This window comes from Chelonia mydas, chromosome 13, assembly GCF_015237465.2.
Source record: "Chelonia mydas isolate rCheMyd1 chromosome 13, rCheMyd1.pri.v2, whole genome shotgun sequence".
In the NCBI taxonomy this organism is placed as follows: domain Eukaryota; kingdom Metazoa; phylum Chordata; order Testudines; family Cheloniidae; genus Chelonia; species Chelonia mydas.
In genome coordinates, this window is record NC_051253.2 from 35,154,539 (window position 1) to 35,175,323 (window position 20,785).

The following is a 20,785-nucleotide window of genomic DNA, read 5'->3' on the forward strand; positions in this document are numbered from 1 at the left end:
AGGAGGTGGCTTGCTGATGCACTGCAGTATGGGGGCACGTGTTGGTAGTGGGGTGTAGGGCTGGCTGGTGCACCCCCCTGTCCGGGTGCAGGGGGCTGATATTGGGGTACAGGAAGTGGCCAGCCATGGATGTGGAGGGTCGCTCTGAGGCAGCTGGGGAGGCAATGGGGGGGTACACAGGGTGCTTGGCTGCTGGTGCTGCTTTTTGGGGTGCAGCATCGGTGGGCATGACCGGCATGCAACAGGTGAGTCCAGCCCCCCCACACACGCTCCCATTGTCAGAGGGAGGGTCCCCCACACCTAGGGCCGCCCCATCACAATCCACACAAACGTTGATCCGGCTCTCAAAAAAATTCCCTCCCCCTACAACTTACTCCCCTCGGGAGGCAGGAAGGGGGAACCCCAGAGTCACCCCCAAAATCCCCTGCTCCCCCCACAGGTCCCAGTCACACTCCCCCTGGTGGCAAAAGGGAGTAACACCGCTGGGACTGTGGAGAGCCTGGAGACGTCATTGAGCCAGTGGGCTCCCTCTGCTGGCCACAGGCGGAACGACACCTCCCGAGTCCTCAGCAGAACAGCGCCCCCTGCTGGCCACGGGCGGAAGGACACCCCCGAGTCCAGAGCAGAACAGCGCCCCCTGCTGGCCGCCCCCCAGTGTCCGCGCCCCAGGCCCCGGGGCGGCTCAGAGGAAGCCCTGGGAGGGCGAGGGGGCCTGGGGCAGGAGCTTCTCGCAGCGGGCCTTGTAGAGGTCGCGCTCGCGGGCGAGCCGGGCCAGCTCCCCCCGCAGGGCCTCCAGCTCGCGGGCCAGCCGGGATTTCTCCGCCTCCAGCACGTGGCGCTGCTGGACCCGCTTGAAGCGGCAGGACTGGGCGTAGCCGCGGTTCTTCAGCGTGCGCCGCTTCTGCTTCAGCCGCAGCACCTCGTCCTTGCCGACGCCCCGCAGCCGCCGGTTCAGCTCCCGCACCGACATGCCCACGAGCTGCTCGTCCGAGAGCCGGTCGCGGAGCGGCGGGAGCTGCGGGGGAGGCAGGAATGAGCCCGGATCGACTGGACAGGGCGAGCTGGAGCCCCCCGCTCCGACCCGCAGCCCCCCGCTAGGCCAGCTCTGCCCCCCAGCTCTGCCGATGCCCCTCACTCCTGACCCCCAGCCCCCCTACTCTGCTGAAGACCCCCGCTCCGACCCGCAGCCCCCTGCCAGCCCAGCCCTGGTGCCCCCCGCCCTGACCCGCAGCCCCTGGCTAGGCCAGCTCTGCCCCCCAGCTCTGCCGATGCCCCTCACTCCTGACCCCCAGCCCCCTGCCAGCCCAACCCTGCCCCCCACCCAGCTCTGCCGGTGCCCCTCACTCCCGACCCACAGCCCCCCGCTAGCCCAGCCCTGCCCCCCACCCAGCTCTGCCGGTGCCCCTCACTCCCAACCCACAGCCCCCCGCTAGCCCACCCTGCCCCCCACCCAGCTCTGCCGGTGCCCCTCACTCCCGACCCGCTGGCCCCCGCCAGCCGAGCCCTGCCCCCCTGCTCTGCCATTGCCCCTCACTCCTGACCCGCAGCCCCTGCTAGCCCAGCCCCCCCCCCCCAGCTCTGCCGGTGCCCCTCACTCCCGACCCACAGCCCCCCCGCTAACCCAGCCCTGCCCCCCACCCAGCTCTGCCGGTGCCCCTCATTCCCGACCCGCAGCCCCCTGCCAGCTCAGCCCTGCCCCCCACCCAGCTCTGCCGGTGCCCCTCACTCCTGACCCGCAGCCCCCCCCATTCCTGACCCGCAGCCCCCTGCCAGCCCAGCCCTGCCCCCCACCCAGCTCTGCCGGTGCCCCCCACTCCCGACCCACAGCCCCCCACTCCCAACCCGCAGCCCCCTGCTAGCCCAGCCCTGCCCCCCGCCGGCTCTGCTGGTGCTCCCTAAGTGTGTGTGTGTGTGTGTGTGTGTGTGTCTCTCTCTCTCTTTCCCCTCACATCCCCTTCTCCAGCCTTACCCCTCTCACCACCCACTCCCTGTCTACCTTCCCCACCCCTTTTCTCTCTGCCCCCACAACTCACCTGCTGTTGCGGCTGGAGCAGCCCCCCGGGGCAGAACCCCCCCTCGGCTGCCCCCCCCAGCAGGGCCTCCACCGCTTCCTCCGGGCTCAGCCCCAGCCCCTCCCCGCCCCCGGCCATCTGCTGGTGCAACGCCGCCAGCCAGCAGAGCTCCTCCAGCCCTGCCTTGGGGTCCCCTCCATCCCCCATCCCCACTTCGCTCAGCGTGGGGGAGGGTGGCACAGAGCTGCAGGGGGAGGGGCCCAGGGAGGCCCCGCCCATTGGGCCGGCCAGCTCACGCTTGACCTCAAACTTCAGCAGGTCAAAATCGTTGAGATATTCCAGGGCCAGGGGGCTGGTGGGGAACTCGGCTAGGGGCACCGACATCCTGGGTGGGGCAGCGTCGTGGGGCCTGAGACCTGGGGGAGAGAAGAGAGACAGGTGAGGGGCCTGGGGCTGATTGGGCAGCAGACCCACTCCACTCTATATGGACCAGCAGTGTCTAAGGACCGGGGTATATGGACCGGCTGTGTCCAAGGACTGGCTTTCTATGTGGACCAGTTATATGGACCAGCTTTGTCAATGGGCCAGCTATACAGACCAACTTTCTAAACAGAAGAGCTACGTGGACCAGTTGTGTCTATGGACTGGCTTTCTACATAGACCAGCTTTGTCTATGGACCAGTTCTACAGACTCTATCTATACAGAGTAGTTTTCTGGTTTTATAAACCAGATATATGGACCAGCTGTGTATAGAGACTGGGATAAAGACCAGCTTTCTCTATAGGCCAGGTATAGGTAACAGCTAAGTCTTGGACTGGCTATATGGACCAATTCGCTATATTCACCAGCTATATAGACAGCCAAGGAACCACCCAGGTATCAGGGCAAAAGGATGTCTCCAATATAGGGTCCTTGCTCTATACAGATCTGTCTCCTATAGACCAGTGGCTGTATATGGACTGGATTGATGTATGGTCCAATTTGGCTGGATTCACACAGGCTTTGCATTATGGGGTCCACTGTTCCCTCTGAGCTGTGCACGCGGGCACACAGATCCTAAACCCCATGCACACGGCTCAACACCGTGTGCACAAACATTTGCACAGAAGAAATTTTTTTGCACACACGGCCTGACAAAAATTAGAGGGAACATTGATGGGGTCCCTTGCTCTATATAGGCTGCCTCTGGCTCACAGACCAACAGGTCTACATGGGCCACCTGTGTGTATATGGACCAGTTCGGGGTAAGGACCGGGCTAGACAGACCGCAGAGAGAGCAGAGCAAGGCTAATGCTGCAAAGGCCCCCTCTGGTGGCAGACGGCCGCGTATGGACCAGCCCAGGTACCATCCCCCAATTTCTCCCTCTCACAGGCGTTCCCGTCCCCTTCCCCTGTACAGCTCCTTGTCCCCCCACACGCCCCTTCCATCCCCCCCAATCCCTTTGTACCCCCAGTCCCACCCCCCATCCATCCCTCCCACACCCCCATCCACCCCTCTGTACCCCCAGTCCCACCCCTCCCTCCCACACCCCCATGCCCCCACCCATCCCCCCTCCCCTCCCCTCCCCTCCATACTCCCAGTCCCCCCCATTCCCCCCACACCCCCTCCATACCCCCCCATCCCACCCCCCTATTCCCTCACACCTCCTCCATACCCCCACATCCCCCCACCTGCCCCTCTTCCACTGGGGGCCCCTGAACCCCGGACACCCAGATTCGTCCCTGCTCACCTGTCAACGCCACGCTTCGCCGCCAGGGGCCGCCCTGGGGAACCCCGGCGTCCGGGACCTGCCCTGAGCCGCAGCGGAGTCCCGGACGCCGGGGTCCCATTTAAAGAACCCCGGGCGCTGAGCTCACCCGCATCTCATTAGCCGCTGGCCAATGGGAAGCCGCCTCATTAGCATGTGGAGGCGGGGGGAGGGAATGAGGAAGTTCTGAGGGAGGACCGAGGGGGGATACGGCGGTGCCCCCACAGCGCCCCTCCCCCCCGGCTCCTGACCCCCCCAGCCGGAGTCACGGGGGGGGAATCTGGTCTGATTAGCCAAGAATCCAATGACGACACTGGGGGGACACGAGGACTCTCAGCGCCCAGCCCCCCCTTCCCCAGATGTGCCCCTTCCCCCCAGCCCCACATATTGCCCCGGCCCCTCCTTCCCACCACCCTTCAAAATCTCCCCCTACCGACGCCGAGCCCCAGACCCACAACCCTTCCCAGCCCCCCCTTCCCCCACCGGGTACCCCCAGCCCCATAACTTCTCCCCTCCCCACACATCCCCCCCTTTCTGTCCCCACCCCCTCCCATCTTCCTCAGACACCCAGCCCCACATCCCCACCCCTCCCCCACCCCATGACTCAGCCTCTCCCCCACATGCCCCTTCCCACTTCTGGCCCTATCTCCTCACACTGACACCCCACAACACCCCACACACAACCCCCCCCCCCAGCATCTGCTTCCCCAGCCCCATAACTCCCTCAGAACAGTGGATCCAGCACTGAACCCCCTCCCGCTCCCCACACTGCCCTGCCTAACCGGGGGGGGGCTGCAGGTCGGGAGTGAGGGGCACCGGCAGGGCGGGGGGGCAGGGGTCTGCGGGTCGGGAGTGAGGGGCACCAGGGGGCAGGGGTCTGCGGGGCGGGAGTGAGGGGCACTGGCAGGGCGGGGGGGCAGGGGACTGTGGGGCAGGAGTGAGGGGCACCGGGGGGCGGGAGGGCAGGGGTCTGCGGGTCGGGAGTGAGGGGCACCAGGGGGCAGGGGACTGTGGGGCGGGAGTGAGGGGCACTGGGGGGCGGGGGGCAGGGGTCTGCGGGTCGGGAGTGAGGGGCACCAGGGGGCAGGGGTCTGCGGGGCAGGAGTGAGGGGCACCGGCAGGGTGGGGGGGCAGGGGACTGTGGGGCGGGAGTGAGGGGCACCGGGGGGCAGGGGGGCAGGGGTCTGCGGGTCGGGAGTGAGGGGCACCAGGGGGCAGGGGTCTGCGGGGCGGGAGTGAGGGGCACCGGCAGGGCGGGAGGGCAGGGGTCTGCGGGTCGGGAGTGAGGGGCACCAGGGGGCAGGGGTCTGTGGGGCAGGAGTGAGGGGCACCGGCAGGGCGGGGGGGCAGGGGTCTGCGGGTCGGGAGTGAGGGGCACCAGGGGGCAGGGGTCTGCGGGGCGGGAGTGAGGGGCACCGGCAGGGCGGGGGGGCAGGGGACTGTGGGGCGGGAGTGAGGGGCACCAGGGGGCGGGGGGGAAGGGGTCTGCGGGTCGGGAGTGAGGGGCACCAGGGGGCAGGGGTCTGTGGGGCAGGAGTGAGGGGCACCGGCAGGGCGGGGGGGCAGGGGTCTGCGGGGCGGGAGTGAGGGGCACCGGCAGGGCGGGGGGGCAGGGGACTGTGGGGCGGGAGTGAGGGGCACCGGGGGGCGGGGGGGCAGGGGTCTGCGGGTCGGGAGTGAGGGGCACCAGGGGGCAGGGGTCTGTGGGGCAGGAGTGAGGGGCACCGGCAGGGCGGGGGGGCAGGGGACTGTGGGGCGGGAGTGAGGGGCACCGGGGGGCGGGGGGGCAGGGGTCTGCGGGTCGGGAGTGAGGGGCACCAGGGGGCAGGGGTCTGTGGGGCAGGAGTGAGGGGCACCGGCAGGGCGGGGGGGCAGGGGACTGTGGGGCGGGAGTGAGGGGCACCAGGGGGCAGGGGTCTGTGGGGCAGGAGTGAGGGGCACCGGCAGGGCGGGGGGGCAGGGGACTGCGGGGCGGGAGTGAGGGGCACCGGGGGGCGGGGGGGCAGGGGTCTGCGGGTCGGGAGTGAGGGGCACCAGGGGGCAGGGGTCTGTGGGCAGGAGTGAGGGGCACCGGCAGGGCGGGGGGGGCAGGGGACTGTGGCGCGGGAGTGAGGGGCACCAGGGGGCAGGGGTCTGTGGGGCAGGAGTGAGGGGCACCGGCAGGGCGGGGGGGCAGGGGACTGCGGGGCGGGAGTGAGGGGCACCGGGGGGCGGGGGGGCAGGGGTCTGCGGGTTGGGAGTGAGGGGCACCAGGGGGCAGGGGTCTGTGGGGCAGGAGTGAGGGGCACCGGCAGGGCGGGGGGGCAGGGGACTGTGGCGCGGGAGTGAGGGGCACCAGGGGGCAGGGGTCTGTGGGGCAGGAGTGAGGGGCACCGGCAGGGCGGGGGGGGGCAGGGGACTGCGGGGCGGGAGTGAGGGGCACCGCAGGGGGATGGGAGCGGGTTCAGGTCGGGGGCAGGGGGCTGGGCCGGGTGTGTGGGGTGGTTCTGCCTAACAACAGGCCAGGATCAGGTGGGGCCGCACGGGGGCTGGGGCCTGACAGGGTGAATTGGGTCTGAATGGCCCCGAGAATCCCCCGTCAGGGAGCATTAGAGACGCTGGCTGGAGCCATTGTCCCCCCGCCAGGGTATTAGCGCCCCCCCCCCGCTCCCCCTGCCCTGCGGTGCCCCTCACTCCCGCCCCGCAGCCCCCTGCCCCCTGCCCTGCCAGTGCCCGTCACTCCGCCCCACAGCCCCCTGTCCCCCCCCGCCATGCCGGTGCCCCTCACTCCTGACCCGCAGCCCCCCGCCAGCCCAGCCCTGCCCCCCCCCCCCGCCCTGCCGGTGCCCTCACTCCCATCCCGCAGTCCCCTGCCCTCCCGCAGCCCTGCCGGTGCCCCTCACTCCCGAGCCACAGCCCCTGCTAGCACAGCCCTGCCCCCGCCCCCTGTCCTGCTGGTGCCCCTCACTCCTGACCCACAGTCCCCACAGCCCAGCGCTGGGACCCCCCCGCCCTGCCAGTGCCCCTCACTCCCGATCCGCAGCCCCCCCTAGCCCAGCCCTGCTGCTCCCGCCCTGCCTGTGCCCCTCACTCCTGACCCGCAGTCCCCCGCCAGCCCAGCCCCCTGCCCCCCCCGGCCCTGCTGGTGCCCCTCATTCCCACCCCGCAGCCCCCTGCTCCCCCCACCCTGCCGGTGCCCCTCACTCCCGCCCCACAGCCCCCAGCCTCCCCCAGCCCTGCGGTGCCCCTCACCCCCGACCTGCAGTCCCCTGCTCCCCCCACCCTGCCGGTGCCCCTCACTCCCGCCCCACAGCCCCCAGCCTCCCCCGGCCCTGTGGTGCCCCTCACCCCCGACCTGCAGTCCCATGCTCCCCCCGCCCTGCTGGTGCCCCTCACTCCTGCCCCGCAGCTCCCTGCCTCCCCCAGCCCTGCCCCCCCCGCCCTGCGGTGCCCCTCGCTCCCGACAAGCAGCCCCTTGCCATCCCCGCCCTGCGGTGCCCCTCAGTCTGGACCCGAAGCCCGCACAGCACAGCCCTGCCCCCACACTCTTCCGGGGCCCCTCACTCCTGACCCACAGCCCCTGCTAGCCCAGCCCTGTCCACCCCCCACTCTGCTGGTGCCCCTCACTCCTGACCCACAGCCCCTGCTAGCCCAGCCCTGTCCACCCCCCCCTCTGCTGGTGCCCCTCACTCCTGACCCGTAGCCCCCCAGCTTATCCCACTTCAGAGACTTAGTCTCTGTTTAATTGGCCAGGCCTACAGCTGGCCCTGTGGGGGCCCCCTCCAGCCCTGGCTGACCCACATATGCCCCATGGCTAATCCTCGAGCCAGGGACACCTTTAATGGCCTCTGATCCCCCTCAAGCCGCTTTCCCCAGCCCCCACCCCCTCCCCCCTCCAGCCAGCAGACACCCAGGGGCTTAGGTGCTGGGGAGACATTTAATGAGATCAGTGTCTCTATTGGGGCGATTTCTCCTCTCACAACAGCCAGGGGGCGAGGGGTTAAACTTTTAACCTCCCCCCAGGCCCCCCAGAGCTGAGGGGCTAGTGGTTAGATTTGGGGGCAGGTGGGGGGCTGAGAGCTAGGACTGCTGGGTTCTGTCCCAGCACTGGGAGGGGAGCAGGGCCTAGTGGTTAGTCGGGAAGCGGGGGGTGCTGGGAGGGGAGATGAACCCCCCAGCATCTTTCCCCGTCTCAGAGCCCAGCCCAGCACCCACCCCGCTGCCAGCCAGCGCCCAGAGCTCCAGGAGCCCTGGGCAATTGGAACCAAAAGCAAAGGGTAGAGGGTTTGGGACCTAGAAACCATCCTCCCCTCCCAGAGCTGGGGAAAGAACCCAGGAGTCCGGGCTCCCAGCCCCCTCTTCTCTAACCAGTAGCCCCACTCCCCTCCCAGAGCTGGGGAGAGAACCCAGGAGTCCGGTCTCCCAGCCCCTCCCGCCCCACTCTAACCACTAGCCCCCAAGCTGGGGGGGGCGGGGGGCGGGGAGGTGGTTAAAAGTTTAACCCCTCGCCCCCTGGCTGTTGTGAGAGGAGAAATGGCCCCGATAGAGACACTGATCTCATTAAATGTCTCCCCAGCACCTAATCCCCTGGGTGTCTGCTGGTCGTGGGCGGGGGGAACTGGGGGGGACCATGTGTCTCTTGGTGGGGGGTTAGACAGGAGATGTCTTGAGCTCTGGGAGCCTGGACTCCTGGGTTCTCTCCCTGGCTCTGGGAGAGGAGTGGGGTCTAGTGGTTAGAGTGGGGGGCTGGGAGCCTGGACTCCTGGGTTCTATCCCTGGCTCTGGGAGGGAAGTGGGGTCTAGTGGTTAGAGTGGGGGGCTGAAACCCAGGACTCCTGGGTTCTCTTTCCTGTGGGTTTGTTATTAGCATTAATATCTGTCTCTGCTCCTGGGTGGGGTTGGGGGCGATTATAATTAATCGGCTCATAACAAGCTCAGTTCTATATTTTCTCTGATCGGCTCTCCCCGCCTCCAGGATCTGGCTGAGGGGGCCGGGGGGCCACACATGTCACATGGGCCTGGCACACGCCTCGTTGGGCCTGGGCCATGTGTGGCCCCGGGGCAGGGGGGACGGGCCCATATTGCTAGCGTGTCCTTTCCATGGCCCTCATGTGTCACGGGGGCTGTCCTCTGCTCTCCTATCCCTGGCGAGTCTAATGTGTGTCCGTTGGGCGTCTCTGCCTCTCCCGTGCCCTGGTGTGTCCATGAGTCTCCCGTGACCTTGGCATGTCTCTGGATCTAACATGTGCTTGGCATGTCTGTGACTCACCCGTGTCCCTGGTGTGCCCTTGGCGTGTCCCTGGCATACCCATGAGTCTCCCATGCCCCTGGTGTGTCCATGAATCTCCCGTGTCCTTGGCATGGCTCTGGATCTAACATGTGCTTGGCATGTCCGTGACTCGCCCATGTCCCAGGTGTGTCCTTGGCATGTCCCTGGCATACCCGTGACTCTCCCATGTCCCTGGTGTGTCTGTGAGTCTGCTGTGCCCATGACAACTCCATCCCAGGCTCTCCCCAGAGCCCTTCCCCACTGCCCTGGATTTCCCTCCCCTGCTGGATTTGGGGGGAAGGGCGAACGCCAGGGTCCCCTCCTAGCTCCACCCCCCCCACCCCGCTGTTTATCCTTGGCAGATTTGGGGCGGTAAATAGGATCAGAGGGGAGAGCCGGGGGAGCAGATGGGGTGAGTGGCTGGAAGAGAAACGAGGGGGGCCCTGTCTGAGCTGCCAACTCCAAGCCAGGGGGATAGAGCGGGACATGGGGCCTGTTCCCTCTAGAGGGAGCCGGCTTCCATCCAGCCCCAGGGCGGGAGGTGGGGGCTGGCTCGGAGGGGCAGTGAATGGGGCATGGGGACTTCCCCTCGAGGGGGCGCTGGCTTCCATCCAGCCCCATGGTGGGGACTGGCTGGCTCAGGGGGTTCAGCGATGCTGTGTCAGTAGGTGACTCACGGATCACCTGGATTCCCAGCCAGCCCTTTGCCCTGTTGCAATAACCCCCTCCCCCCCCAGCTGCCCACGCGCTGCGGTTCCCGGCTCATCATGCGCCCCCTTGGGGTGGCCGGGCAGGGCCCAGAATAGCCGGCACCAGCACCAGGGCGAGCAGAGAGTTCCTACAGAGCATCCCATCCCCCGCTAGCCCCCCTACAGCCCCCTAGAAGGGACGGGCCCCGGGCCCCGCCCTGGGGCCGGCGCCCCCTAGAGGGGTCGTGCCCCGGGCCCCATTCCCCACCCTGGGGCCGGCGCCCCCTAGAGGGGACGTGCCCCGGGCCCCGTTCCCCACCCTGGGGCCAGCGCCCCCTAGAGGGGTCGTGCCCGGGGCCCCGTTCCCCACCCTGGGGCCGGCGCCCCCTAGAGGGGACGTGCCCGGGGCCCCGTTCCCCACCCTGGGGCCGGCACCCCCTAGAGGGGACGTGCCCCGTGCCCCATTCCCCACCCTGGGGCCGGCGCCCCCTAGGGGGGACGTGCCCCGGGCCCCATTCCCCACCTTGGGCCGGCGCCCCCTAGAGGGGACGTGCCCGGGGCCCCGTTCCCTACCCTGGGGCCGGCGCCCCCTAGAGGGGACGTGCCCCGTGCCCCATTCCCCACCCTGGGGCCGGCGCCCCCTACAGGGGACGTGCCCCGGGCCCCATTCCCCACCTTGGGCCGGCGCCCCCTAGAGGGGACGGGCCCCGCGCCCCGTTCCCCGTCCCCGCGAGCCAGCCAGTCCCTGCCCTGTATAAAAGGGGGGGCTGTTGCGCAGTCAGGTTGGGTGATTGGCGTGTGACACCGCCCCCCAGTCACGCTGCCCTCGGGGAAGGGGGGGCTCGGGGGGGCTCTGGAGGCAGCGCCCTGGGAAAGGAGGAACTAGCTGTAAAAGCTGAAGGCGGGGGAGGGGCAGGGGAGCGGAGGGGGAGGGTAATACAGGGGTTTGGGGGCGCACGGGAGGGGGGAAGTGCAGGGAGGGGCCGCACACGGGGGAGGGGGAATGGGGGGCACAGGGGGGAGGGGCTGGGCGGAGGGAAGAAGGGCAGGCAGGGGAGGAGCTAAGGGGAGAGGGAGGGACCAGGCGAGGGGGGCGGGGGTCACTCAGGTCTCCGCGCTGATGCTGCCACCTGCTGGCCAGAATCTGTAACTGCAGCCAGAACATTGACCTGGGACCCCCAGCCAGCCTCCCAAGCCCTCCTGAGACCCTGTAATAACAATCAGTCCCAAGACTCCGGGACCCTGCAATAACACACCAGGCCCCCTCAGCCCCCAGGAGACCCTACAATAACACACCCGCCCCCCAGGAGACCCTACAATAACTAACCCACCCCCCCCAATCACCTAGGAGACCCTACAATAACAAAACAGTCCCCTAACTCACAGGAGACCCTACAACAACAAATCCACTCTCCCAGCCCTCAGGAAACCCTACAATAACAAACCCCCTCCGCCAACCCCCAGGAGACCCTACAATAACAAACCGGCTGGCGGGGCACATTGGTACAGACACAGAGGGGCGGGGCCTGGAACACTGGCCCCGCCCCTCTGTCTGTCTGTCCAGGCAATACCACCCCGGTCTTTCATCATACGCGGGGGAGGGCCTGGCCCCGAGCGGCCAATCAGAACCGGGGCAACGGCGGGAGAGACCGAGACAGAGAGAAGGACAGGGAGCTCCCCGCCTGGCCCCGCTCCGCCCCCCACTTGGCGGGATCCCCCTTTAAAACGGGGCCACCGCCCCGCTACGAGAGGCACCCGGACACCTGGGTCCTTTCTGCACAGTACGCAGGATGCCTGCGCCGTATACCCGACTCCTGGGGTGAGTGTCTCCGCCCCTGTCGGTCTGTCCTCTGCACCCCCATCCCCCTGCACCCCCTATGTGCCCCCCGATCTCCCTGCACCCGCGATGTACACCCCGAACCCCCATCCCCCATTCCCCGCACCCCCATGTGCCCCGCACCCCCTATGTGCCCCCGCACTCCTATCCCCTGCACCCCGATGTACCCCCCGAACCCCATCCCTCTGCATCCCCCATTCAACCCCCGCACCCCCTATGTGCCCCCCGAACCCCCATCCCCCGCACCCCCCTATGTGCCCCCCGCATCTCCCGTGTGCCCCCGAATCCTCCATTCCTCTGCCCCGTCTTCATTCATTCCTTCTTCCTTTCCCTTCAGTGCCCGTACTATGGGGGTCCAGGGCTGGGTAGCAGGGGCTGCAGGTCGGGAGCGAGGGGCACCGGCAGAGCTAGGGGAGGCTGGGCTGGCAGGGGGCTGCAGGTCGGGAGTGGGAGGGTCTGGGCTGGCAGGGGGCTGCAGGTCAGGAGTGAGAGGCACTGGCAGAGCTGGGGGGACTGGGCTGGCAGGGGGCTACGGGTCGGGAGTGGGAGGGGCTGGGCTGGCAGGGGGCTGCAGATCGGGAGTGGGGGCGTCTGGGCTGGCAGGGGGCTGCAGGTCGGGAGTGAGGGGCATTGGCAGAGCTGGGGGGGCTGGGCTGGCAGGGGACTGCAAGTCGGGAGTGGGGGGGCTGGGCTGGCAGGGGGCTGCAGGTCAGGAGTGAGAGGCACTGGCAGAGCTGGCAGGGGGCTGGCAGGTCGGGAGTGGGGGGGGGTCTGGGCTGGCAGGGGGCTGCAGTTCGGGAGTGAGGGGCATTGGCAGAGCTGGTGGGGACTGGGCCAGCAGGGGACTGCAGGTCGGGAGTGAGGGGCATTGGCAGAGCTGGGGGAGGCTGGGCTGGCAGGGGGCTGTGGGTCAGGAGTGAGGGGCATTGGCAGAGCTGGGGGAGGCTGGGCTGGCAGGGGGCTGTGGGTCGGGAGTGAGGGGCACTGGCAGAGCTGGGGGGGCTGGGCTGGCAGGGGGCTGTGGGCCAGGAGTGAGGGGCACTGGCAGAGCTGGGGGGCTGGGCTGGCAGGGGGCTGTGGGCCAGGAGTGAGGGGCATTGGCAGAGCTGGGGGGGGCTGTGCTGGCGGGGGCTGCGGGTCGGGAGCGGGGTGGGGAGGCTGGGCTGGCAGGGGGCTGTGGGTCAGGAGTGAGGGGCACTGGCAGAGCTGGGGGGGCTGGGCTGGCAGGGGGCTGTGGGCCAGGAGTGAGGGGCACTGGCAGAGCTGGGGGGGACTGGGCCGGCAGGGGGCTGCGGGTCGGGAGTGGGGGGCATTGGCAGAGCTGGGGGGGGCTGGGCTGGCGGGGGCTGCGGGTCGGGAGTGGGGGGGAGGCTGGGCTGGCAGGGGGCTGCGGGTCGGGAGTGAGGGGCATTGGCAGCTGGGGGGGCTGGGCTGGCGGGGGCTGCGGGTCGGGAGTGGGGGCGGGGCTGGGCTGGCAGGGGGCTGCGGGTTGGGAGTGGGGGGCATTGGCAGCTGGGGGGGATCGTGTTGTGTTTCTCAGGGCTGGGGCCCTCACTTCCTTGTGTTCCTTCCACGTCACCCGCCCCTCCCCCGGCTCCGCCCCCCCAAGCGGATCCATTGCGGTTTGTTTTTCTGCTCAGCAGGGTCAGGGCCGGGCAAGCGTTTGGATGGGAGACTGAAGGGTGCCCCTCACTCCCGACCCGCAGCCCCCTACTGTCCTCCCCAGGGGGGCCGTGCTGCAGGGAGCGGGGGGGGGGGGGGTGTGCTGCTGTGTTATGTGTGGCCATGCCCCACCCCAGAGGCAGCAGCTGTTCTCTGGCTGGGATCCACCCCTGACTGGGCAAGTGTCCCCAGGGTCAGCGCTGGGGACAGCACGTCCTGGCCGATCCCCCTCTGGGGGGCTGCCCCTCTGTCCCTCTCCCCCCCCTCGAACTTTTCTACCCAGAATCCCCCGCGGCCACCAGGTGAAAGTCCAGGCAACGTGTCTTGCCTCTTGGTCTTTGCCCTGCCAGCTGTCCCCACCCCCGCTCCAGGCAGCCTGCCAATTCCAGGCTGCTGTGGGGCACACGCCCTGCCCCCAAGGCCATGTGAGGGGCATGGTGGGGGGTGCTGGTTTGGTCTAATCTAGCAGAGCTCCCCCTCAGACTGATGGGGTGGGGGCTGGCTGCGCACGCTCTGACATGCATGACACATGCGTGTGGGACCTGCCACAGTGCTGACGCCCTCACAGAAACACGGCTGCTCTCCTCGCACACTCGCAGGTCCTCATGTCGGCACACCCGCCGCAGAGTCACTGCCATGTGTCCCGGCACCACGAGCGTTGGGCAAATCCCAGCATCCTCTTAGCTCTGTGACACGTTTGCACGATTATTTCACGTCCGGCACTGCCAGGAGTTCTTGTGCAAGCACATGTAAACATGCACTCTTGTGGAAATTATGCACTCTTGTGCATGCTTTGACCCACTTGTGCAAATGTGTGCATTCTCATGCAGGCTCATGCGACCACACAAGCTTTTGTGCACACTCAGCAATGCTTGTGCAAGATCATGCAGTCTTCTGCATGCTCTGACACACTTGTGCAAACACATACATTCTTGTGCACACTCATGTGAGTTTATGCAAGTGCACAAGCCTTTGTGCACACTCACAAAGGCTTGTGCAAGCTCACGCACTCTTGTGCATGCTAAGCCATGCTGGCAGAAGCGTCTCCACCCCAGTGTGCGCCCAGGCAGCCGTGTGCGTGTTTCTATCCCCGCAGCGCCCACTCAGGAACCTGTGTGCAAGCGCACACGCTCTCGTGTGGGCTCTGCCACGTGGGAGTGCATGCACACGTGTGCACACTTCATTGCAAGCCCACACGCCCTTGTGCACACCCAGAGAGGCCTGTGTGAGCTCGCACGCTCTTGTGGAAGATCTGGTCCCAGCCTCTCCTCACCCCTCTCCCCATTGCAGGCAGGGTGCCCGCTCCCTGCGGTGCTGGGGGGGCGCGCCGGTCCGGTCGGCCCATGCCCTGCGGGTGCCGAGTGGGGACCTGAGCCGGCTGCCGGGCCGGCTGCGGGCGTTCGTGGAGCACGGGGTGCGGCTGTGCCAGCCCGAAAACGTTCACGTCTGTGACGGCTCCGAGGCTGAGAACGGGGCCATCCTTGGGCTGCTGGAGGCTGAGGGCATCATCAAACAGCTGGGCAAATATGAGAACTGGTAGGTGCCTCCCGGACGCCTGGGTCCCCTCCCCACTGTTCAAACCAAACTACCCACAGTCCTTTGCATCACTGTCCTTCTCCTACAAACTGCCCACAATCCACTGCTCCTGCTCTTGCAAACTACCCACAATCCTCTGCAGCAGGTTCCCACTGTGCCAATTTACCTACAGTCCTTTGCACTGGTGGGGCCAAATTACCCCCGATCCCCTGTCCTGCTTTCACCAGTTACCCACAGTCCTTTGCAATAGGCTCTCGGCTCTCCTAAGATCCTCCCTTGCGGGGCTGCAGTGCTATCCCGGACACCTGGGTCCCGTTCCCCATCCTGTTCCCTGCCCACCCAGGGGCTGCAGCGCCGTCCTGGATGCCTGGGTCCCGTTCCCCATTCCGATCTCCCTGCCATCCCGGACGCCTGGGTCCCTGGAGGAGGAGGTGCTGAGGGTGGAATGACTCCCTGGCTCCTTCCCCACCCAGCTGGCTGGCCCGCACGGACCCCAAGGACGTGGCACGAGTGGAGAGCAAGACTGTGATTGTGACAGAGAACCAGCGGGACACAGTGCCCATCCCTGCCGGGGGTGCCAAGGGGCAGCTGGGCAACTGGATGAGCCCCAAAGGCTTCCAGGAGGCCATGGATGGCCGGTTCCCCGGCTGCATGAAAGGTGACGGGCCCTTCCCCTCTAGGGGGCACCGGGGGGCGGGAAATGGGCCCCCATCCCCCGATGCCCATCGCTCTGTCTCCCCCTCCAGGCCGCACCATGTACATCATCCCCTACAGCATGGGCCCCATCGGCTCCCCACTCTCGAAGATTGGGGTGCAGCTGACGGACTCTCCCTATGTGGTGGCCAGCATGCGGATCATGACCCGGATGGGGGCCCCCGTCCTCCGTGCCCTGGGCGAGGGGGAGTTTGTCAAGTGCCTCCACTCCGTGGGGCGCCCCCTGCCCCTGGAAGGTAAGTCCTGGGCTGTTGGCAGATGCGGTGGGGTAACTCCCCTGGGCACACACAGCCCAATCTGTCCCATGGGTGGATGCGGCGGGGGGGGTAATGCCCCAGAGAGACACACAGCCCCGAACACTGGTGGGTGCAGTGGGATAACACCCCCAAAGAGACACACAGCCTGGCCCCCAACATTGGTGGGTGTGGTTGGATAATACCCCCCACAGAGAGAGAGACATATAGCCCAGCCCCCAGTGTTGGTGGGTGCCGTAGGATAACGCCCCAAAGACGCATATACAGCCCCCAACACTGGTGGGCGCGGTGGGGTAACTCTCCCGTACCAACCCCACCCAATTGCTGGCACGAGCAGTGGGACGATACCCCAGACACCTTCACCCCCTATTCCCCCGTCTCTGCTCCCCACCCCTCAGAGGAGCTGGTGAACAACTGGCCCTGCAACCCCGAGAAGACCCTGATCGCCCACGTCCCCGACAGCCGGGAGATCGTCTCCTTCGGCAGCGGCTACGGCGGGAACTCGCTGCTGGGGAAGAAATGCTTCGCTCTGCGGATTGCATCCCGCATCGCCAAGGACGAGGGGTGGCTGGCCGAACACATGCTGGTGAGGGGCAGGGCCCGGATGCCTGGGTTCCATCCCCAGCTCAGGTGGAGTTGAGTGGGTAGAGCTGGAGGGGCTGAGAGACAGAACTCCTGGGTTCTGTCCCCAGCTCTGGGAGGGAAGGGGGGGTCTCGTGGTGAGAGCGGGGGGGCGGGGGGGGGCTGGGAGCCAGGACTCCTGGGTTCTATCCTGGCTCTGGGAGGAGAGTGGAGTCTTGTGGTTAGAGTGGGCGGGGGGAAGGGAAGGGGCTGGGACTCCTGGGTTCTGAGCCTGGCAGGCTGGGACCAAAGGCCACTCTATGTTTACGTCCTCACTCCCGGATATTTGACGAGCAAATATTAGTTAATCAATGCCCGGGCCCTGTTGACATCCCAAGTGAATGGGGCTGTGTCTGATGCCAATGGGGCAGGCAAGGGGCCACCCAGTTCGATCCCTCGGGGGCACTGGCCACAGCAGGGGGTCAGAGGGGAATTATGGGTAATTGGCTCAAAGGCTTGTGGTAGGCTGACAGGAGCCAGCCTCTGTTGCAAAGCACGGTGGGTAATCTGAGCGCCCCGCTGTGAACACAAAGGCCTGTGGGTCACCGGGGAGAATGGGAGTCTGGTGCAAAAGATGGTGGGATGATTCACACACCAAGGATTGTGGGTAACTGGCTGCAGTGGGGCCACGATGCCAAGGACTGTGGGTAATTGGATAGTGTGTTGCAAAGGATTATGGATAGTTGGCTAACCTGAGACCATGTTGCAAAGGATTGTGGGTAAATTTGGGGCGGCTGGGCTTTGCTGCAAAGGATTGTGGGTAGTAGGATAGCCTGAGACCATGTTGCAAAGCATTGTGTGTAATTGAGAGCTGCTGGGCTCTGCTGCAAAGGATTGTGGGTTGCTGGGTAGCCCAAGACTGTGTTGCAAAGTATTGTGGGTGGTTTCCCGCTCTCTGCTGCCCCTATTCTCTCCCTGGTGGGGTGCAGGGAGCCCATGTGAGCCCCTAATGTTCCCACTCCCCCTGGACCCCCCAGATCCTGGGCATAACCAACCCCGAGGGGCGGAAGAAGTATGTGGCAGCTGCATTCCCCAGCGCCTGCGGGAAAACCAACCTGGCCATGATGAACCCCACGCTGGCAGGCTGGCGGGTGGAGTGCGTCGGGGACGACATCGCCTGGATGAAGTTTGACAGCGAGGGTGAGGTGGGGGGTGTGTGGAAAAGGGAGGCGTTGTGGGGGGCAGCAGATCTGAGATGGGGCAGAGGGGATCTGCGGGGGGATGTGGGAAGAACCCCAAGGTGAAGGGCTGGGATATAAAGGGACGGGGTATGCAGGGGGCGGGATGGGGCATTAGGGGCCGGGTATAAAGGGGCAGAGGGCGTTAGGGGAGCCCATCTGGAGAGGGTGTCTGGGGGGATCCAGCGTGGTGATGGGGGGAACCCCAAGCAAGGAGCCCCCCCCAGCTAACCCCTTCTCCCCTCCCCCAGGCCGGCTACGGGCGATCAACCCCGAGAACGGGTTCTTTGGGGTGGCGCCGGGCACCTCCATGAAGACCAACCCCAATGCCATGCACACGATGCAGCGTAACACCCTCTTCACCAACGTGGGCGAGACCAGCGAGGGGGGCGTCTACTGGGAGGGCATCGACCAGCTCCTGCCCCCCGGCACCTCCATCACCAACTGGCTGGGGCGGCCCTGGGCTCCGGGTAGGGCCATGGCCGCTTCCCCCTCCTCCCCCACCAGCTCCTCCCCACGGCGCCCCCTAACCTCTCTCTCTGTGCCAGGTGCCAAGGAGCCGTGTGCTCATCCCAACTCCCGGTTCTGCGCCCCGGCCCGCCAGTGCCCCATCATGGACCCAGCCTGGGAGTCCCCCGAGGGTGTCCCCATTGACGCCATCATCTTCGGCGGGAGGAGACCCCAAGGTAACCCCCCCTCCCCCACCCTCCTTTCCCGCCTCCTCCCGGACTCCTGGGTCCCTCAGCAGGCTCACGCTGCTCTCCCCCTCTCCCCAGGGGTGCCGCTGGTCTACGAAGCCTTCAACTGGCGGCACGGCGTCTTTGTGGGCAGCGCCATGAGGTCCGAGTCCACCGCGGCTGCCGAACACAAAGGTAAAAGCCCCCGGATGCCTGGGTCCCGTTGCTTGGGCCCCGCGCTCCTTATCCCCCCCTCCCACCTGGGAAACACGAGCTCTGGGGCTCCCATTATGCCATCCCAGTGTCTCCCCATTACCCACAATCCACTGCACCACTGTCCGTGATGGCAGACTACCAACAGTCCTTTGTACTAGAGTCCTGCAGTGCCAAATCCCCCACAATCCACTGCCCCAGAATCCCACTCTTGCTGAATACCCACAATCCAATGTGGTAGATTCCCACCATTCCTGATTTACCCACAGTTCTTTGTATTGCACTCCCACCATCCCCGGTTACCCATAGCCCCCTGGCTGACCTTCCCTTCTCTGCCCTCACTCCAGGCAAGGTGATCATGCACGACCCCTTCGCCATGCGCCCCTTCTTCGGGTACAATTTTGGGCACTACCTGGAGCACTGGCTGGGCATGGAGGAGCAGCGCGGGGTCCGTCTGCCCAAGATTTTCCACGTCAACTGGTTCCGCAAGGACGCGGCCGGCAACTTCCTGTGGCCGGGCTTTGGGGAGAACTCCCGGGTGCTGGACTGGATCTTCCGGCGGGTGGAAGGGGAGGAGAGCGCGCGGGAGACGCCCATCGGCTATGTGCCCCGGGAAGGGGCCCTCGACCTCCAGGGCTTGGCCAAGGTGGACTTCCAAGAGCTCTTCTCTCTGCCCAAGGCCTTCTGGGAGCAGGAGGCACGGGAGGTACGCAAGTACCTGACCGAGCAGGTCAACGACGACTTGCCCCGGGAGGTGATGAGGGAACTCGAGGGGCTGGAGAGTCGGGTGAAGAAGATGTGAGGGGGAGCAGGGAGGTGGCCCGCCAAAGACACGGCCCTCGTGGAGTTTGTTTACATAGCATTTCCCCGCCTCGCCCAATGCCGCCGCCATTTCAGTGCCTTGCTGCGAGTCAGCTGTCGTCTTCCCGTGACGTGGGTTGGCAGTCTTCTTCTCTTGACCATGGTTCCGCCACCTTGTTTGCTTGAGGAGTCAGCCATTTTGTTCCCTCGATGTGGGTTGGCCATCTTCAATTGACATAGGTTGGCCATTTTCTTCGTTTGACCTTGGGAGGTTGGCTATTTTCTTGCCTTGACTGCGGTTCCGCCAGCTTCTTCAACTGATGTGGGACGGCCTTCTTGTTTCCTTGACACGGACTGGCCATTTTATTTCCTTGACGATGTCCAACATCTTGGTTCCTGGATGCGGGCTGCCCATTTTTCTCCTCTTAACCATGGTTCTGCCATCTTGTTTCCGTGCCCATGAGTCAGCCATCTTGTCCTCTTGAAAGATTGACCGTCCTTCCAGCCAGATTTTAATGTAATCACTTGTGAGGTTGGAACGTCCCGGCTGGGTGTCACCATCGGGTCCAGTCCTTCACACAAATCGGGGCCTCGGCATCTACCGTCAACCCTGTCCTCTTAAACCCAACATCAGCACTTGAATGCAAACCTAGCAACCTCCAGGCTTTGCTCTGACAGTAAGGCTTATTTTAACCACGATCTGTGCCCCCGTTGCAACACTAAAAAGAAACCACCGTCCGTGGCCGGATTTCTCAACCGCACTGACCGTTTGCCCCCCGTAACTCAGCCCAAGCCCAGTTCCTAAGCAGTATTAACCCTAAATCGACTCAGGATATGCCAGACCTCTCCGTCAACCCGCATCCTCACCCCATGCTCAATGCCCCCCCCCCACAAGTGGGATGCTGGCCAAATTCCCAACTTTGACCCCAATCCCCCCCCTTCGACCCATCATCTCTAACCACGCCAGGACACCCCGGCCCTTTCTCTAGCCGTAGTCTCCGCGCCTAACCATCATGTGAGCCCTGAGTCCCACCTCAAACTGGACCCCCCACGCCCCCGAATCCTCAATCCGTTCTTCCAGCCCCACCGGCCCTCCCTCCCGGTGGGCTCTTGCCATCAAGCTGAGGTGAGCTCTTCAACCCCCCCTCTTCCTTCGCAGCACGTGGGCCGGGCGCATCTCTATCGGGGGGGCAGGAGGGCTGCCGGTGCCCCCCGGCCCTGGGGCGGGAGCCAGGGCGGACGAGCTGGCTGGTAACCCGGGCGCAGGCTGGGCCGAAGGGGGGGCAGGAGCGGCAGCGACGCGGGGTCTATGTGGGAGTCTCTGTCCTACACGAGGGCGTTTTGTTACAAATCGCTGTTAACGAGACCCGAGTGTCCACTAATAAAAGGGTTTGAAGGTCACGGCTGGTTACTGGAGCGGGGACGGGGGCGCTCATCTGACCTGGGCCCGGGCCAAATGCAGTTACCCATGAACGGGGGGGGGCAAAGTCTGCACGTGGGGGCGGGGGGGGCCAGGTATAAAGGGCTGGGGGCCTTAGGGGCTGCTATAAATGGGCGGGGGGCAGGGTATAAAGGAACAGGGGGTATAAAGGGG

At 66.1% G+C, this 20,785-nt stretch overlaps 2 protein-coding genes across 2 annotated transcripts; one reads left to right on the plus strand and one right to left on the minus strand.

Annotated features, from left to right (window-relative positions):
• Positions 1 to 172: 172 nt before the first annotated feature.
• NRL (neural retina leucine zipper) lies at positions 173 to 4,086 on the minus strand. The gene is made up of 3 exons (XM_037877092.2): positions 3,744 to 4,086; positions 2,034 to 2,428; positions 173 to 1,015 (listed from the first exon to the last, which is right to left on the minus strand). The coding sequence occupies exons 1-3, from the start codon at positions 3,841 to 3,843 to the stop codon at positions 683 to 685; spliced, it is 828 nt and encodes a 275-aa protein (XP_037733020.2). The 5' UTR covers positions 3,844 to 4,086; the 3' UTR covers positions 173 to 682.
• Positions 4,087 to 11,295: 7,209 nt separating this feature from the next.
• On the plus strand, positions 11,296 to 20,592 carry PCK2 (phosphoenolpyruvate carboxykinase 2, mitochondrial). Its single transcript, XM_037915864.2, has 10 exons — positions 11,296 to 11,517; positions 14,488 to 14,733; positions 15,207 to 15,391; positions 15,480 to 15,683; positions 16,100 to 16,287; positions 17,300 to 17,462; positions 17,752 to 17,970; positions 18,049 to 18,186; positions 18,277 to 18,372; positions 18,738 to 20,592. Exons 1-10 carry the CDS (start codon positions 11,489 to 11,491, stop codon positions 19,190 to 19,192), a joined length of 1,923 nt encoding a protein of 640 aa, XP_037771792.1. The 5' UTR covers positions 11,296 to 11,488; the 3' UTR covers positions 19,193 to 20,592.
• Positions 20,593 to 20,785: the final 193 nt, after the last annotated feature.

Bases quoted from the DNA above. Each gene is read 5' to 3' on its own strand.
- NRL (XM_037877092.2), bottom strand. From the start codon at position 3,843: ATGGGACCCCGGCGTCCGGGACTCCGCTGCGGCTCAGGGCAGGTCCCG. The intron at 2,429-3,743 runs GTGAGCAGGGAC...TCTCTCCCCCAG, and splicing joins GCGAAGCGTGGCGTTGACAG to GTCTCAGGCCCCACGACGCT. The intron at 1,016-2,033 runs GTGAGTTGTGGG...CCTCCCCCGCAG, and splicing joins TGCTCCAGCCGCAACAGCAG to CTCCCGCCGCTCCGCGACCG.
- PCK2 (XM_037915864.2), top strand. From the start codon at position 11,489: ATGCCTGCGCCGTATACCCGACTCCTGGG. The intron at 15,392-15,479 runs GTGACGGGCCCT...CTCCCCCTCCAG, and splicing joins GTTCCCCGGCTGCATGAAAG to GCCGCACCATGTACATCATC. The intron at 18,373-18,737 runs GTAAAAGCCCCC...CCCTCACTCCAG, and splicing joins CGCGGCTGCCGAACACAAAG to GCAAGGTGATCATGCACGAC.